The sequence below is a fragment of the Scyliorhinus canicula genome, chromosome 16, assembly GCF_902713615.1.
Source record: "Scyliorhinus canicula chromosome 16, sScyCan1.1, whole genome shotgun sequence".
NCBI classification, from domain to species: Eukaryota; Metazoa; Chordata; class Chondrichthyes; order Carcharhiniformes; family Scyliorhinidae; genus Scyliorhinus; species Scyliorhinus canicula.
Window position 1 is genome coordinate 121,983,495 of NC_052161.1, and position 19,278 is coordinate 122,002,772.

At 47.3% G+C, this 19,278-nt stretch overlaps 1 protein-coding gene across 8 annotated transcripts in view; it reads left to right on the forward strand.

Moving 5' to 3' along the window:
- Positions 1 to 19,278, forward strand: part of LOC119950783 (matrix remodeling-associated protein 8-like) — a 120,542-nt gene that overhangs the window by 19,363 nt on the left and 81,901 nt on the right. For 2 of the 8 annotated variants that reach the window (XM_038773558.1, XM_038773560.1), the window contains exon 1: positions 13,026 to 13,408. The exons of the other annotated variants lie outside the window; for them this stretch is intronic. In XM_038773558.1, the coding sequence (XP_038629486.1) occupies positions 13,360 to 13,408 (49 nt within the window). In that variant the 5' untranslated portion in view covers positions 13,026 to 13,359. Of the gene's footprint in view, positions 1 to 13,025; positions 13,409 to 19,278 lie in introns of those variants that run through there. 8 annotated transcript variants of the gene reach the window in all.

Consider the following 19,278-nt stretch of genomic DNA (forward strand, 5'->3'; position numbering starts at 1 on the left):
CCCTCCACACACACACCCACCCTCAACACACACATCCCCCCTCCACTCACACACACCCCCCCTCCCCACCGACTGCGGCCACACCGTCACTTCTCCTGTGGCCAACCTACACCGTGACCACGCGCTGTCCGGCGTCAACAATCAGAACTGGTTATATAGGTGTTTTAATTTATGCCGACGTGACCTGTGGTCACTTCGGCCCGTCTGGCCGGGGGTATTCGGGCAGCCCCGGGACCCATAGCGTCACGCTGGTTCCCGCCATTCTCTGAGGCGGGCGGCGCGATTCATGCCGGAACAATTTTTGGGGGGGTTGGAGAATTCAGTGGGCGGCGGGGGCGGTCCACTGCACTGCGCCCACGTCACGGCTCTGGGCGCAAAATTACTGAGGAGAGCTTCCTCCATTTTGTAGCTACCAGCAAACGAGCAACAGGACTGTGTGAAGAACTTAAGATGGATCTTTTTGGACCGAGGAAGAGAAGGCCAGAAACACAAACAGGCTAGGATCGCACAACTGAATCTGCTCGAGAGAACGTCGCAGGAGATTCCACAGCAGGACAAAGTAGCGCTGGTGTGAGCTCCATGATCTCTGATGAACCACCTTATAGAAACGTAGCATTGAATGACAAACCAAGTGATAGCATGAGGACCAAGGAGGCTCACATGTCACAGTAAAGACAAGCGGAAATGGTGGGTTGCAAAGGTCAGCCGATTGTTAAAAATGGGTCCCCAGAAAAAGCGTTTGAAAAACACTAATCTATACTCAAAAGATAATCAGTAGAGCTCAGAACATGGCTCATTTACACTTATTGAAAGTGACTGACTTCATATGCAGAGACCTGTGGTGGAATTCTCCATTTCTGAGGTTAAGTGTTGACGCTGGCACAGGATACATGGAGTTCCACGACAGCAAAATTGGCACTGCTCCTGGACCAATTCGGCTACTGTCAAGGGGCTAGCACCGGCGCCACATGGAACATAATCAATTCCAATCAGAGCCGGTGCTGGATTCGCCGGGTCCGAGATTGATACTCAGAAGGCTGGCAAGCTCAGCTGCATATACAAACTTCACTCCCCCACACGATATCACAGCCAACAAGATGGCAGCGAGAAGAGCGGTGCTAAGATATACAGATGCCAAACTTCCTGGACGCGGTGGAGGAGAGGCGGTTGATCCTATACCCCAGCCCGGGAAGGAAGCTGCCAGCCGCCACCTTTCGCCATGTGGTACAGGGCACAGGTGGCAAAGGAGGTCAGCATCGTGAGCAACACCATCCGGACCACCCAGCAGTGCCAGAAAAAACTGCACGACCTTCTCGGGGCGGCCAGGGTGAGTAGGCAACTCTGTACCCCTGGCACTAACCCACGTTCCACACACCCGTAGCCCTCCCACCCTGCACCACATGCCAGCACTCAAACTGGCCGCCATGGCCGGGTGCCCTGGCCACTGAGGCCACCAGCTACCCACTCCTTGGGCTGCATGCGTCGGACTGTCACTAACACTGCATTTTCTGTTTCACCCCTCTCACCCCCGCCAAAAGAAGGCCGCTCATAGCCGCCGGGAGTGGGAGGAAACTGGAGGTGGACCGCCAGATCTGCAGCACCTCAACATGGAAGAGCAGAGGGTCCTGGACTTCGCCAGGATAGAGGTCCACCACGGGCAAGGACATCAGACTCTGCTGAGTTGCGATTCCCCGTGACATGTGTGTTAACCCACCCTCCCACAACACCACCCTCTCACCACCCTCGCCCCCACCATCCCCCGGCGCACGGTCTAATCATGCGTTGTGTCTTGCGTCACCTGTTGGTTATGGTACCCCCGGTCAGTGACACAGGACTCCCGTGAGCCGAGCAGTGAGGAGGAGAGCAGCCTGGGGGTCATCTCGTACATGTCCAGAATCATCGAGCATGACTTCCGTGGCAGCTATGAGGGAGTAGGTCGTACATTTGGTGTCTCCTGTTTCGATCGGGCTTTTGGACCTTTCCCCTGACTTTTCTGCGCTTTTGAGCACGGAACTGGAAAGCAATAGTACTCAGGCACAGGACCCATACAGAATTGTATGGACCTAAGAAGCCGGAGGGACTGTAAACAGCAGAAGAAGTGGAAGAGTAAGGGCACAGTGGAGGCTGTTGAGAGAGACCAGCATGGCTGGTGTTCACGGCAAGGAGCCGACAGCCCAGCCCACAATGGAGCAGCTGCTGCAGACTATGCAGGAGGGCTTTTTGGCTTTGAAGCATGGCAACTTGGAGCCCTTCAGAAGTCGATTGATCGGATGGGAAAAAGGCTGGATGATCAGGCTGAAAAGCTCCTGCAGTTGGAGAAGTCAGTGGAGGAGCAGGCTGACTTTGAAACGGTGGCGAATGTGGAGATCCGAAGGCTGAGGGACCAGCAAAAAGTGCTTCTGGAAAGGCTGGTGGACCTGGACTACAGATCTCGCCAGCAGAACGTGAGAATCGTGGGCCTCCCGGAGGGGGCAAAGGGCTAGACGCTGCCGCATTTGTGGAGGGTATGTTTCAGAAGTTGCTGGGGAACAAGGTGCTCCCGCTGGTGGTGGACAGGGCACACACAGTGCAGGTGAGGCAGCCGCGACAAGGGGGTCCTCCATGAGCAATGGTAGTACACTTCCACAGGTACCTGGACAAGGAATGGGTGCTGCAATGGGCAAAGAGCACACAAAGCTGTATTTGGGACAATACCACCCTGCGTGTGTACCAAGATTTGAGGTGGAGGTGGCCAGGAGGAGGGGAGGCTACAGGCAGATGAAGGAGATACTGTATAAAAACAAGGTGAAATTCGGGCTGCTTTTTCCGGCGCAATTGTGGGTTACGTATAAGGGTCAGCACCACTATTTTGAGGAACCCGAAGAGGCGATGGACTTCGTTAATAAGCAAGGGCTGGCCCTGAGCTGAGGACATTTGGACTCATGTTAGAGCTTTTAAGTATATGTGGTGTCTTTTGGGATGTATTTATTTTTTTCTTGCCTTTGCGTACTTTTTGCGTGGTTTCCCTGAATGTTTTCTGTTTGGGCTCTTTGCTTAGTTGGAGTTTGGCTGGGGGGGAAATTAATAAAGAAAACAGTTAAAAGGGTTGGGTTAAAATGGATGCTTCAGGGGAACTTTGTGCAATCTTTTTCTGTGTCTGTATGGGAAGGACTGAAGAGTACCTGTTATTTTTTTTTATCTCTTTCTTGTTTAACTTGAATGGGGTTGTTTATGACTTGTATAGAGTGTTTGCTTAAGTAGGGCTGATCTGGGGAAGTGCTGTGGAGGGGTCAGGGGAAGGGATGACTGGGAACAATGGATGGGAGACGGGCTGGTGCCGAGGCTGGGAGCCCCAGGCTAGATGAGTGCAGCTAATCAACGGAAGCAAGGTGAGGGGTGTCCATATAGTTAGATTAGAGCAGGCGTTAGGTGATAGGATGGTGTTGCTGGGGGGGGGGGCAGTTGTTCTGCTGACGGGGATGGAAACTGGGCATGGTAACAGTGAGGAGGACATGGGTGGAGCCGGCCAGGAGGCAGGCCAGAGGAAGCGCAACATATGGCTGGGGGGCTGGCCAAGGAAAGGGGATGGCTGATCGGCAAAGGGGGGGGGGGCGAAGTGCCCCCCAACCAGGCTGATCACCTGGAATGTTAAGAGGGTTAAACGGGCCAATGACGAGGGCGCGTGTGTTTGCGCATCTGCGGGTTCTGAAGGCTGACATAGTCTTGTTGCAGGAGGCGCACCTGAAAGTGGCAGACCACGTTAGGTTAAGGAAGGGCTGGGTCAGTCAGGTCCTTATTCGGGGCTTGATTATAAGACCAGAATTATCGAGCATGCCAGGATGAAGGCGGCGTGCACATTGCCCGAATATCGGGCGCAGACATGCATGATGTGCAGCTGATGGTCACATATCAGCTGCATGTTCATAGAATAGAATCCCTTAGGATTTGTGTCGAGAGGCCTGTCAAGTGCAGGTGCTCACAGGTCTCCTTGCCAGGACTCGATGAGCCCTGTCCAGCTCCAGGGGCCTAAGGAAAGCTCCCACGCCCATCAACGAATTGAGCATCGTGACCACATGTGCCCCGGCATCGGACCCCTCCACTCCCTCAGGGAGACCCAGAATCCGAAGAATCTTCCTCCTCGACCGATTCTCCAGGTCTTCAAATTTTTCTTGCCACTTCTTGTGCAGCGCCTCATGGGCCTCCACCTTCACCGCCAGGCCCAAGATCTCGTCCTCGTTCTCCGAGGCTTTTTGCCGCACCTCCCGGATCGCCGCCCCTTGGGCTTTCTGGGTCTCCACAAGCTTCTCGATCGACGCCCTCATTGGCGCTAGCATTTCTGCCTTCAGCTCCGCAAAGCAGCGTTTGAGGAACTTCTGCTGCTCCTGTGACCATTGCACCCACGCTGCTTGGTCTCCACCCGCCGCCATCTTGCTTCTCCTCCCTTGCACTTTTCGCTGCACTAAAATCACTTTCTTGACCACTCCACTCCTGGTCCAATCCATACAGTGCCGGGGGAACCGTACTGTCACCTTCCCATACTGGGAACCGTCAAACAAATGCCGTTGAGGTCCGTCAAAAGAGCCCAAAAGTCCGTTCCTGGCGGGAGCTGCCGAACGTGCGACCTACCTCGGCATAGCCGCAACCGGAAGTCCCGGGATCCATTTTTACCAACCGGTCATCCTTCACGACCCACACTGGCCAACCTTCAGGACCCATGCTGCCCGAACTTCGCGACCCACCATTTTCATCTACCGTTAACATGTCAGGTGAGCCTGCTTGGTCCTCATGATCTCACTTGCTTTGTTATTCAATATTACATTTCTGGTAATGACTTCAGCTGATAATTTAAGATCTCACTGCATCTATTAAAAAAAAGACGTTTATCCTCGAACTCGCCATCCTCGTCTTCAAATATCTTTGAAGTTTTGAGAGTTTTAAACTTTCATTTGCCAGTGGTTCCCTGCATATAACACACAAGAACTTTGAATCCTGATTTGCAGTGGCACAATTAATAACGCACACCTCAAGTAATCATCTTTATTGCTGCTTTGTTCCTGTTGTCAACTTCTTCTTCATGGGTTGTTTACCAGAGGCCCTGGAGCTCATTCAGCACTGCTAGCAGCTGCAAAACGGAGGAATCTGTCTCGCGGCCAGAAAACGTCAGCGTGACCTGCTCTCTGCCGCCGCTCCAGACAGGAAGACTTCAGCGATTTTCAAAAATAAAAACTGCTCCTGGGTCAGCGTGCTGTCATCAGGAGGAGGCGTTCTGATCCGTTGGCCTCCGTGCCTGCTTATTGCTGAGGAGACATGCATGCGCAGACGGCCGGCAATCTGAAAGCCGGTCCCAGCCGGCATTTTTAAAAGTCGCACTGTTGAGTACTTCCTGTGATCGGGACCACCCCGAAGCCCGCTTGGAAATGACTGTGCTGAGTGATATACTAACGCTTGAGTAGCCGTTGCAGCGGTGCAATGGGAAAAGATTGCTGTCTAAGGCCTTTCAGCTATAGTACGATATGTTGCCCGTTCTACTGTTAGTGTGATTAACACGCCTCCATTTAAAGGACATGTGCTTAACACTGGTTTGGCTCTGTATCTGTATCTATGCTCAGGAGTCGCCAGGTGCCGTAACAGACACCGTCACAAGTTATCAACGTCAAGTTCAAAGCAATAAGTCTAAACACCGATCAGTAAGTCTAAACAATTAGTGTTTATTATAACAGATATAATAAACACTCATGCACACGCTAAAAGACTGATACTTATTTCTACTATTAAACGACTAAATACTTATCTAAGTAGGAACCAGCAAGGTCAGGGGACAAGGCCTTTGTTCCTTTCTGGTCTGCACCTTCTGTTCACTAATAGTCGGCAAGAGTATAAGCAATGCCTGGGTCACGTAGCGATCGTTGTTTTGGCACTTACTGAAAGATGGCTGATGCTCAACGGCCGGTGATGAAAGACAGGATCTGGAGGCTGGGGTCGGAGTCAGGATGCAACAGATCTGGGCCGGAGCCTGGAAGCAACAGACCGAATCATGTGCTTGACCTTTTTATAGGTCCCAGAGGTCCGTGCCCCTTGGGGCGGGCTCTTTCACCTGCTAGGTATCGATTGGGTCTTTCCCAATCGATATCATTCGAATTCCCCTATCCTGGAGTCGTTCCTCGATGGCGGGGGCGGTTCCTAGGGGTCATTGACCTGGGTTCTCTGGCGCCATTCTGGCTGGGTAGCTATAGAAAAGTATCCATTGATACTTAAACTGTTTCTATTGTATCTGGGACTGGGCTGGTATCATCTCATTAATATGCAGATTGCTTTCCTATTTGCACCTTTGGCTGTGTTTCTGCAACTGCCTTGAAACCGGTTTTGTACGTGCAAAATGCTACTGCAAGCTGTGTGTCTTTACTATGGCTGTTTTTCCCTGCAGTCTTAGCACTTCTCCATTTTGTAGACTGGTGTCCATTTTAGAGGGCTACAGATAAGGGACTGGAAAATATGTAGAACTCCTTGGGCTCTATAACTGACATTGAATGTACTTTGCAAATACAGAAGTACTAAAATTATGTTGAGGCACTTCATGCTGTTCATGGAAAGTTAATTCTGTTACACTATCTGTAATTTTTGGATTTGGAATGTTTTGCCCTCAGGCTGCATGCCTGACATGGAATGTATATTAAAAATAGCAAAGAATTATGATTGTATAGAAGCATCTAAGAGTGGAACACACAAGTCAAATTTAATGGTACTTCCTGTAATGTTTAAGTTGAAATGTTTTGTAATGTACTTTTATAAATTTTCTGAATAAAGTATATTTTTTGGGGTAAAAAATGGTCATGAATTTCCGTTTGGGTTCATCCAGTCACCTGCTGTAACTTTAGAGAGACATTGGAGGAACTACCTATGTAATCTGTCTGTGCGGAGTCTGCACGTCCTCTTCGTGTGTGCGTGGGTTTCCTCCGGGTGCTCCGGTTTCCTCCCACAGTCCAAAGATGTGCGGGTTAGGTGGATTGGCCATGCTAAATTGCCCGTAGTGTCCTAAAAAAGTAAGGTTAAGGGGGGGTTGTTGGGTTACGGGTATAGGGTGGATACGTGGGTTTGAGTAGGGTGATCATTGCTCGGCACAACATCGAGGGCCGAAGGGCCTGTTCTGTGCTGTACTGTTCTATGTTCTATGTTCTAATCAGCATAAATAGCTGAAATGCTAATTTTGCCACTTTATCGGGGATTCCGTTGAAATCTACAGATAATACAGATGGAGATCAGGATAATCCCCATGTAAATTCAAGGGCAAGTGTTCTAGGTATAAGAAGGGAAAATGGTGGATGTTTTTCACTAAAATTATTTGTTATAGGGAATTATATGTAGAAAAGAGTTTATAGTGGGCAGGAGGTGTATTTCTGGAGGGGTGTTCATGGGAGCAGTGTTCTAGAGCCATGTGTTCTCAAGGAGAATTAGAAGGTATAATTGGAGTGTGTTCAAAGAGGGTATTGAGATATGTCTGTAAAGGATATACTGTAGAAGTGCATTTATAGAGAGATGTGTTATAGAGTGTATTTTATAGAGTACGGGGTTGTTCAAGAGTTGTGTCAGAGGCCTAGAGAGATCAGGAATGTCATGGATTTTCTTCCTTGGTTTCTAATTGTGATCTAGTGTCAGCACCATTACTAATTGAGGTTTTCTGCTGCTCCTTTGCACTGTATGTTTTTCTGCGGTTCTAAGGAGTCAGGCAGTCAGGGATATCTGATGAACTGCAAGAAACACCCCAAAAATTATATTTCTGGTGACTATATACAGAGAACATAGAACATACAGTGCAGAAGGAAGCCATTCGGCCCATTGAATCTGCACCGACACACTTAAACCCTCACTTCCCCCCTATCCCCGTAACCCAATAACCCCTCCTGACCTTTTGTGGTGAATTATAAATACTAATAATCCACACTGTATTGTACAACATGTGTTGAACCTATACCTCGTATTAGATCACGTGTAGTTGCGTGGCTCTACCCATAGGGGGGGGATGAGGAGCTTGTACTGGGCTCCACCCTTGGCTCCGCCCATGGCTCCTCCCCTTAACCGGAAGTATAAAGGTTGAGGTTGTGAGCCTGCCTGCCAGTTCATCTCGTCACAGGCAGGCTCTGTTGTAAGACGATTAAAACCACTGTTCACTTCTAACCACGTATCGCGTGAATTGATGGTCTCATCAATCTTTTTGGACATTAAGGGGAATTTAGCATGGCCAATCCACCCAACCTGCACGTTTTTGGACTGTGGGAGGAAACCGGAGCACCGAGAGTAAACCCACGCAGACACGGGGAGAACGTGCAGACTCAACACAGATAGTGACCCAGCAGGAAATTGAACCTGGGACTCTGACGCTGTGAAGCCACAGTGCTAGCCACTTGTGCTACCGTGCTGCCCAAAATATATATATTTTGGTTCAGCCTCAACCAGTATATTGTGTCTAATTCTGGGCACCACACTTTAGGTAGGATGTGAAGACATCAGAGAAAGTGCAGAAAAGAAAAGAATTGTGCCAGGAATGAGAGATTTCAGTTTCATGAATAGATTGGAAAAGCTGGTGTTTCTCTCCTTAGCGAAGAGAAGGTTGAGAAGAGATTTGGTCCAGGTGTTCTACATGACGAGTGTTTGGCACAACGGTCTCCAGTCCAGAAGTAACATTCCAGTTGATCCAAGCCACTTGTGATCATTGCATTTGCTTCCTCTAGGTTTGGTGCATGGGCAGTGTTTGGCAGACAAACTTCTGGGACATGGGGGGGGGGGGGGGGGGGGGGGGGGGCGATTCAGCCCCTCTGGATCATGATGTTCATATACCTTAATGCCATCTTCCCACACTATCCCAGTATCCCTTCATGCAGTAGTGTTGGAAAATTTATCTCTGCTTTGAACATGTTCGTGGCTTTTGCAACCCTCGGTTAGAGAATTTCAGAGATTCACCACCCTCTGAGTGAAGACATTTCTCCTCAACTCAGTCCAAGATGGCCTGCCTCATATTCTTATTCTGGAATTTAGTGAAGGGCATGCAGGTACTTTGGGTGCTTCATGGAGAAAATAACTCTTTCTTCCCCCTCCTCAAAATAAAATCATCTCAAAATGATCTGCCTCCCAGAGTACATTGCTGTCTCGGGGCTCCTTCAACATGCCAACAGCTCATATTTCTACCGATCCCTCTTGGGCAGCATGGTGTAACATTAGTAGTTAGCACTGCTGTCTCACAGCTCGAGGGATCCGTATTCAATTCCAGCCTTGGGTGACTGTCTGAATGGAGTTTGCACATTCTACCAGTGTCTGCTTGTTTTTCCTCTGGGTGCTCCGGTTTCATCCCACAGTCCAAAGATGGGCAGGTTAGATGAGATTATAGGGATAGAGTGAGAGAAGTGGGCCTGGGTGGGGTGCTCTTTCAGAGGGTTGGTGCAGACTTGATGGGCCAGTTGGCGTCCATCTGCATTGTCGGGATTCTATGGAAGACAGGGAGGTCAATGGGAATGAGAGCTGTGCAATGGTTGAAGGCTCACATTGGTAGGCATAAGGTTAAAGAGATGGATGATGTTATGGGCCAGGGTTTAGAGAACCCCAAAATGTATCATGGAATTTACCTGACCCACTACTTTTAATAGATTGTGGTATGGGGAGCACACGGCCCACTCTAAAGGTGTGGTATAGCAAAAATGGGACAGTATTTTTTAAAGCAAAACAATGTTTATTCTATGAACTCAAGTTAACCTTTTTAAAACAAACAGTGAACATCTCAGCAATCATCAATTCAAATACAACCCCCAAAGAATACAACACTAAGTAATCCTTAATAACTTCCCAAACAACATCCAGAAGACAAAAGAAACACCTTTTAACAGAAGCACACCAGGTTTACATTCACTACTGAGAACATTTATAATTCTGAATTCACCAAGTGATCAAGAGATAGTCTTTTCATGGCAGAGAGAACAGCAGTACACCTGCTCTGTCTGGCTTCAGCTCCAACACTGAAACGAAACTAAAAAAACACTGACATGCCCAAGCTTTTGTCAAAGTGAAACTAAAAAGCAGAACCAGAGCTCAGCTCCACCCACACTCTGACATCACTGCAGTAACATGAGCAGCCAAACATTTCTTATAGTGATATTCGCATGACAATGAAGAAGATGAACAATGGAAGACAAAGGAGACGGAAGCTAGACCCTGACAAGACTGCATTGAAAGCTCACAAATGGGGGGGGGGGGGGGGGGGGGGGGGGGGGCAAAGGGATACCACTTGGTTTACTGGAAGACTCCAGATTAGGTGGGTAGAGGTCCAAATGGGGCATAGCTCCAGTGTGTGATCCCTTTAACTAGTATTCCTTTCTCTGACTAAATGGCTACATCATCCCACCTGCTCTCCCTAATTGGTCAAGGATCCCAGAGGCAGAGAGGCACAGTGGGACTGTGGATAGCACTGCTGCATCATGGTGCCCAGGACCTGGGTTCAATACCGACCCTAGGTCACACCGTGTGGTGTTTGCATATTGTCCCCATGTCTGTGTGGGTCACACCCCCATAACCCAAAGAAGTGCAGGGAAGGTAGATTGGCCATGCTAAATTGCCCCTTAATTATTAAAAAAATGTTTAAAAAAGGATCCCAAAGGCAAGCTTGTAATTGGTTTGCTGCCCGTGTCCTGGTCAAAGTGGAGCAGCATGCCTGAACTGGCAGCTTCAGCTAAGGGCGGGCCGTCCTGCAAGGCCTCCAAGCAGTCGCTGACTAAAGTCACCAAGGGCCACACAAGAAGCAGAGGAAAACCTGCAAGCAGGGCTCTGCCACTAAAGTGTACCGGGTTCTGACCCAGGTCCACCCTCCTACCCGGATCTCCCCAAGGCTTTGAGCATCATGAACTTCTTTGTGGTTGGCATTTTCAAGCGCATCGCCTCAGAGGCCTCTCAACTCAGCCACTGCAACAAGCACCACAGCATTTCATCCCGAGAGATCCAGAGCACCATCCATCTCATTGCTGCTGGGGGAACTAGCCAGGCATGCCATCTCTTAGGGCACTAAGGCAGTCACCAAATACACCAACTCAATTTCGGTCAACCATAACAAAGATTAAAGAGCAACCAAGAGCCACTGCAGCAATCAGGTTCACAAACCAAAAATGGCCCTGAGCCCTGAACAATAACTAAGATGTGAAGATTCAGCCTTGTAAGTTCAAATCGCACCGTGCCAAATTGTAAATCTAAGTTCAGTGATCAGCGCACAAAAACAAGCCTGAAAAATGCTGGATTGCCATTAAAACCCCAACTGAATCACTAATGTCCTTCAAAAAAAAATGGAACTTGGCATCTCTATCCTGTTCTATGGTCTGATCTACATGTGACTCCTGTTCCACACTATAGTTGATTCTTAATGCTCTCAGGGCAACTATTAATGGGCAATAAACAAGGGCTTACATCCCAAGAACAAATAATTTAAAAACTGAACAGCCTGCAATGCTTCACTGCTTGGATTCACACAGGAAAAATGCGTACTTGGAAATGACTATTGGAAAGGTCCATGGGGAGTGTCGTGTTAAGCACACTGAGATAACACGGGCTGCAACCGGATGCAGCTATAACTGAAAGATACTCCAGACCTTGAAGTTAGTTCAATTTGATTTATTGAACCTGTCACACAGTTAGGTCAATTCTCTGTGAGTTCAACTCTGCTAACCTAAGTATGATTACTCTGTCTGACTGAACCAGACGAGCTCTTAGCCACTGATGTGTTAGGCAGGTTGGTTCGATGTGGACTGCACTCGATGCAGGGAAGTTAGAAACAGACGTCTAACACTGGAGAAGATCCAACACTGTTTTATTCAACTATAGAACTGCTATACATATCCAGCTGTGGGTCGACACTATACTGATCTGACTGGTGACCTTGTAGTAGCCTGACCAGACTTACTAGCTACCGCATGGTGTTTGCACTTGCTAGCTCGTGGACTCTGACTGTCTCAGTAGCTGGTTCCCGAGAGAGCGGGAAACCTAGTGCCCTCTGGCTTTATAGTGGTAGTGTCCTGTCTGGTGATTGGCTGTACTGTGTTGTATGCTTACTGGTCATTCTATGTGTCAATCACTGCCTGTCTGCATCTCATTATATACATGAGTGGATATTATGACAGCCACGTGCTGTAGGTGTTATGTGATATATATACCTGACTCACTCTTTAGATGTGGAAAGAGGCGGAGTGTGAATGCCTCGTGCCTTTTATACTGGGAAACCACCCCCAAGTGTTCTGCCTGCTGATTGGTTATGTCCTGTTCTCTGTGTTCATTAGCTGTGCCTGTCTGTATCTCATTATGTGCATGTCTGCATATCATGACAGGGAGCGGTATCAGAACCCAGGACTGTCTGACCAAAAATGAGGTTGCAGGGGTGGTGGAGAGGGATAGAGTGAAAGGATAAAAAAAATAGAGACATGTGGCAATATTAATCCATTTTGTGAAAACCAATACTGCCTTAAGAAATCTAGATTGATTGGCCACTTGCCTCTGCTCCCAGCTAAATGTGCATCAGGGTCCAAGCCAAGCTCCCTGAAAATCATGAGCCAGTGCCCTATTCAAATAAGGGAGCTAAATTCCTTTTGGAAAAGTAAAGTATAGCATGCATAACCAGCCACTTGAGCTGCCTGCCACAAGCAAGCATGTGTCAGAAGGTGGCTCAAGTCCATTTTTGGCAGACTTGATAAATTGAGACTTTTGAATAAGGAGGGCAGTGTAGTATATTAACTGCTGTATAATTACATGTCTGTTTCTGGCTTTATAGTAAAATGAATCAATATTCCCTGTTTTTGAGAGAATTTTGCACTTGGAATTACATCAGCACACACAGGGTTAAAAGATCACGGTGGTGAGATTTCTGTAAAGAAAATTCAGATTAAAGTGGGAAAAGAAAATCAAAATAAGTCAGAAAAATCCAAAGTGGAGAAGTTTTATGGCTCAGAGCCAAATTGGGCTGGGACTGTTCAAGCTGCTCCAACTCTGAGCAAATGAATAACACACAGAGAAAGAAGAAACACAGTTTCGGGTCTGGAGCTGTGCAGAGCAGTGTGATTAGCGGGAGAGTCACATTACCCTCTGCCAAAGTTAGGAACAGCATAGGATTTGGATTTAATTGCAGGCAAAAAGGGTTTATTTGCTTTTGAGGCTGGTCCCACCTCAAGAAAAAATCTTTACTGACAGGACAGGACAGGACAACATCCTACCCCACCACCTCAATTAAAGAAAAACTTCAAACTTAAACAGGTCCCTTTGGACCAAAAACACTTGGAACTCTGCAACAAAGGCTGTGATGATATCATGATTTGTTTTTGATTGAAACAACCGTGAAAAGTTTATTGAAGACCAGGGGCAAAAATGGGACAGCTGGCAAAACTCCTGATATGGCATTTCCTGCTTTTAAAAGGTAAGAAGGTTTACCTACTTTAAAGAAAGAGAAAAGTCATTTTGTTAAACATTCAGAGATAGAAATCTAATTTTGTATCCTGATGTGAAATTTATATTCTTCTCATTTCAACTGGACAAAGAAGCAATTGATAGACTGAAGCTTACTGGTTCGGGTGTTTTGCATTGAACAGTATATATGGGCACGGTGTTCGTAGAAGCTTGTAAGACTTGTGATCATTTAGTCAGAGATTAGACCGACATGGCGAATGGCTTTCGCGTTTGCCCTGGGAATAAAGCTGCAGAGTTTAGACAAACATTCTTCCTGGCAGTGGTAATGATGCTATGCATTTTTTTCTGCACATTTAGAGCTGCTCTGCTCAGTTCTTTAAACAACAATGGTTGGTCCTGTATCTAATCCATGTTGTATCTGCCCTGGGTGTGTTCAATGAGCAGTGCAGAGGGAGTTTTACTTTGTATTTAACCTGTGCTGTACCTGCTCTGGCAGTGTTTGATGTTCAGACTGCTTACTTGGTGTGTAAGGTGTTCTCCATATTAACATCCATCGCCTCTTTGACCACAAAATTCAGCCCTTGGGAATAAAAGCGAACCATCACAGTGAGATTCACTGTTAAAGAGGCCTGACTCAAATGAAAGTTCTTTCCATAGTTTTATCCGAAAATAAAACCGACAACACAGTACAAAATATGGGCTCACAACGTTAAATTTAAATATAGACCAGAAGCCTTTCCTACTGTGCTGGCCTCAGTCACGATTACAATTGATCTCAGTGCTCTGGATTAGAAAGGGGAACATATTAACAGCTCTTATTCCTGATGACTACCCCATCACTCCCACTGAAAGATACATGCAAATAACTGGAGGATGAGAAAATTGGGTTTTGCTGTGATTGTTACACAGATGTATTTCTAATGCTCACTGTCACACTATCAAGACTTGCATGTGAAGGTCAATTGAGGTAAATACAGAATTGTGGAACCCGTCAACACCTTTAGAAGAGATGGGAAGAAAACTGGAAAGACTAAAGCCTCAATTTTAACTGGAGACAATAGCGGGCAACCAGTTATACCAACATTCACAGATGAAGGCCCAGGAGATTTTATCCACTTAGGCCCTAAAGTGTCCATCCAAAACGGGTAGCAAGCTGCACCTGATTGGGCAGAAATGGGTCAGCGAGTAGTCAAAGGAATGGTTCCCCCACATCCGCAGGAGAGGGGAAGAGAGCATTTATGTTCTTCCTAGCCTCACAAGCAAACCAAAACAAAAGTACCTAGATTTGCCTTTTTGGGCCTCTTGCAGCCCCTTAACACTTCCCAACAAGGGAGTTAGTTACAACAGCAGTCAGGCCCAGGTAACCCCATATTTAGAATCATAGAATCCCTACAGTGCAGAAGGAGGCCTTTTGGCCCATCGTGTCTGCACCGCCCCTTTGAAAGAACACCCCACCTGGGCCCATGCCCCCTCCCCATCCTCGCAACTCCACCTATTCTTTTGAACACTAAGAGGCAATTTAGCATGGCCAATTCACTTAACCCGCACATCTTTCGATCGTGGGAGCACCGGGGCACCCGGAGGAAACACACACAGACACAGAGCGGAAAGTGCAAACTCCACACAGTCACCCAAGGTCAGATTCCAACCCAGGTCCCTGGAGCTGAGGCAGCAGTGCTGCCCATAAAGAATTATCATGAGCAACTTTCTAATCTGTTCAGAATACCTGCTAAACGTGGAACATGAGAGGAAGAGCCAGGTCCTGAGTGGGCTCCACAGATTATTTCAACTGCCTACCTGGTTTCTGCCAGGTGGCAGGGTTAAAATCACTCCATAAAAATTTAGGATAGCCTTGTGAAAAAATTGTTTGTACTGTGTTTGCAGCTTTCACAGCAGAGATGAGAGAAACATGGACATTGTGAAATCTCGTCAGCAATTGTCAATCTCTGAAAATTAATCATTCCATCCCAGGATGCACTCTGCTAGTTCTGGCACATTGTGCACTCAAATCCACAGAAATAGAAAAAATCACATACTTGCAGGCCACACATTCTTCCTGGTGTCTTATCTACAAAAAAAAATCCAAACCTTGTTCTGACAGCCCCTGGAACATGAAAATCGTCAATATCATGATATTGATGTTAAAATACTGTAGAAAGAGTCTTAAGCCAGTTCATTTTCGTAGATCTGCATTAGATTTGGAGACCATAAGACAGGGGTGGTGTTAGAATCATAGAGAAAGAGGAGAATTTCAACATATCCAGAGGTAGTGTAGAGTGGCATTGAAATCAGACAGTAAAAGGGGGATGAGGTTAGCAATCGGGATAGGGAGGGGAAAATCCATCAGATTCCCTTTTCCATCATTATCTAGTGCTGAAAACTAAGTGAATGGCATGGGTGGCACAGTAACACAGTGGTTAGCACGATTCCCGGTTGGGTCACTGCCTGTGCGGTGTCTGCACGTTCTCCCCATGTCCGCGTGGGTTTCCTCCGGGTGCTCCAGTCTCCTCCCACAAGTGCCGAAAGACGTGCTTGTTAGGTGAATTGGACATTCTGAATTCTATCTCTGTGTACCCGAACAGGCGCCGGAATGTGGTGACTAGGGGCTTTTCACAGTAACTTCATTGCAGTGTTAATGTAAGCCTACTTGTGATAAAGATTACTATGTGTGTCGGGTGGTGTGAGACAATCAGGCAAACTTGTGATTATTCCCTCGGCTGAATAGCTTGCTGGCAATCATGTATTTGTATTATGCTTATGCGTCACATTAATTTTTGTATTGCTCTGCATTTAGTACACAATAATACTGTAAGTAACACACCCTATGCTGTGTGTTATCCCTATGTGTCATACATCTGTGCATAATTCTGTATTCAGTGTTGTGATTTGTTGTTCATTATTTGGTTGCTCTGTTTTAACATTTGAACGTTTGAATTTATAAAATTTCATTCCATTGAACATTCTTTGCTCTAAGGCTGTCCCTAATCTATAGCAGTGTTTTGTTATTCTCACTGACCCTGCTACATCAGTTTGTTCCAAAGCCTTTCACTAATGTGGTGCTCTGGTGAGTTCCTCACTTCCTGGCAGGTGCTCCCCAGATGATACTTTAAATGTTTTTCACTGTTTTTCTCTTCTCGCTTCAAGAGCAAGGTCATGTGACTCTGAAGTTCCTGACTCTGCACAGCTCAGAATTCCTTTCTAATTCAAAACAGCTGTTACTAACCTCGACTGCAATCCTCCTCCCCCTTTTATAACCCACTGTTCTCTCTTCTCTGCCGTGCTCTATGTTGAAGTGGCCTTTTCCAGTGGGCTGGGCTGGTGTGCCTTTCCGCTGATGTAGGTTGGGGTGCAGGGTGGGGGGGTAAGTGTGTTCTGGTTGCCAAGTGTTTGGTGTCCTCGTTGTACTGTCTCCTGAATTTTGAGACTGTTGGTACACTAAAATACTATAACCCACTGTTTCATCTGACAAAGGGTCACAAGAACGTAGGAATGGAATAGGTAATTCAGCTCTGAGCATCTGTCCCGCAGTTTAAGTAGATCATGGCTGATCTGTGCCTCCATTACCTGCCATTGATTCGTGCCGGAAATTTATTGCAATCTTCCCGGAAGCAGCCAATTAAGAAACTGCTGCCAGGATCCCAATCTATTCAGGAAAGGCGGGTGGACAAGGGATCCAGCAGGTCAATAAGAAGGCCCGCAGTGAAAGCAAGTCAGCCGTTTGTTAATGTATGATGGAGAACACAAGGGGAGATATAGAGGATTCCTCTAAAGGATTGAAACTGTGGAAAAAATATGTTTGGGCACAGCTGCCAGACTATCAGTATGGAGAGTGATCCCTCCCCATGCCTGAGGGGTGGGGCCGCCCTCCCCCCCCCCCCCCCTGAGTACCAGGCAGAAACAAGATAGAAGATTCCAATCCTTTGGAAGGACTCTGAACATGGTCTTAAATGAAAATACATTTCCGGTGGGCTGAGAAACCTCCAATCCTTGGCTGCGATTCTCTGGCGCCGATTCCCGGGTGCCCGCGGGATCGATGCCACGCCGTTCGGGGGCCGTTGGAAGCGGCCCCCACTCAGCGATTCGACGGGCCGGGTGCCCGATGTGTTTGGCCGAGTCCTGCCGGCGTGGGTTACGTATGGTCCCACCCGACGGGACCTCGCAGTTCTGGCTGCGGTGGCCTTCCTGGTGGAGGGGCGGAGAAACCGACTCCGAATTGTTGGGGGGGGCCCTCCACAGTGGCCTGGCCCGCGATCGGGGCCGACCGAGCGGCGGGAGGGCTAGTTTCCATGGGGGGCCTATGTTCCTCCGCGCCGGACCCCTGTAGGGTTCTACCATATTGTCCGGGGGCCAGCGCGGAGATGGGAACCCATGTGCATGCACGGACTCGCGCCGGCCATGGCGGCATGCGCGGATCCGCGCCGGCCGTGGCACGCCGGCTTCCGAGTGCCAGAGCAGTACTCTGGCGCCGTACTAGCCCCCTAGGAAGGTGGCCCGTTGACGCCAGAGTGGCTTGCGCCACGCCACTTATGATGCCGCCGTCAGAACTTGGTCGCCGGATCGGAGAATCCCGGTCCTTATCTTCCATTGGCAGAAATCTGGAAGATTGAAATTATATTTTGCAGTAAAACATTAATATCCCCATCAATTTCATTGATTTAAATAGTTAAGGCTGTTCAGGATATATTTAGCCAGTTTCCACAACTCCGTTTCAAAATATCCAACAAAACATGCCAGTATTTCCTGAACCAGTCTGAGGGATGTACAAAGACGACTAGCTTTATATCATGCCTATCAAGAGCTAGTGTTTCTGAAAGTATTTTACGGCCAATGTACTACTTTTGATGTGTAATCTAGGAAATGCAACAGTTAATTTGTACCCAGCAAGGCCCAACACACTGCAGTATGATACATGACCACATTAATTGCTTTTAATCATGTTGATTGAAGGATAAATATTGGCCAGGACATTGGGGATAACTTGCCTTTCATCTTCGAATAGTGCCATTCTATCTTTTGTATACTTGATAGGCAGGTAGGACTTCGGTACAGCATCTCATCTAAATTATAGTACCTCCAACAGTAATATTGCATTGGTGTTATCAGACTGGGTTATGTAACCAAATCTCTGGAATGGGACTCAACCCACAACATTCTGACTTGGAGGTGAGAATGCCACCAACTGATCCGTAGCTGATGCCTGCACAAAGGCAAAGAAAACATAAACCAAGGTCACCATTCCTAATCACTGTTCAGTGCATCTAAAAAAATAAGTGTAGATCTATATCTTCTGACAACAGAGTTGCTATAATGCTCTCCAAAGTCTAATATCCACATGATATCCCTGTTTGGATTCATGTAGGAAGAATACCCATTTGCTAGGTACTAAACAGTCATGAGATCTGTAAATCTGAATCCCAGTGAGAGTAGGCATCTTCAGGAGGGAAATAAATCTGAATCCCAGTAAGAATCAGCACGTTCAGCAAAGGAAGAGAAGATCTGAATCTTCAGTAAGCTGCATCTTTGAGAGAAATGGGAACCTCCTTGAGGCACACAACTTTAGTTCTGTATCTCCCTATCGGCTACTTTTTATCTAATTTTAAAATGGCACATTTGGAAAATGTCTCATCAGGGCTGGCCATTAAAGATATAGCTGTAACACTCAAGAAATGTGATTGTTTTGTGGAATTAATACATTTAAAAAAAAATTTAGATTACCCAATAATTTTTTCCAATTAAGGGGCAATTTAGCGTGGCCAATCCACCTACTCTGCACATTTTTGGGTTGTGGGGGTGAAACCCACGCAGACACGGGGAGAATATGCAAACTCCACACGGACAGTGACCCAGAGCCGGGATCGAACCTGGGACCTCAGCGCCGCG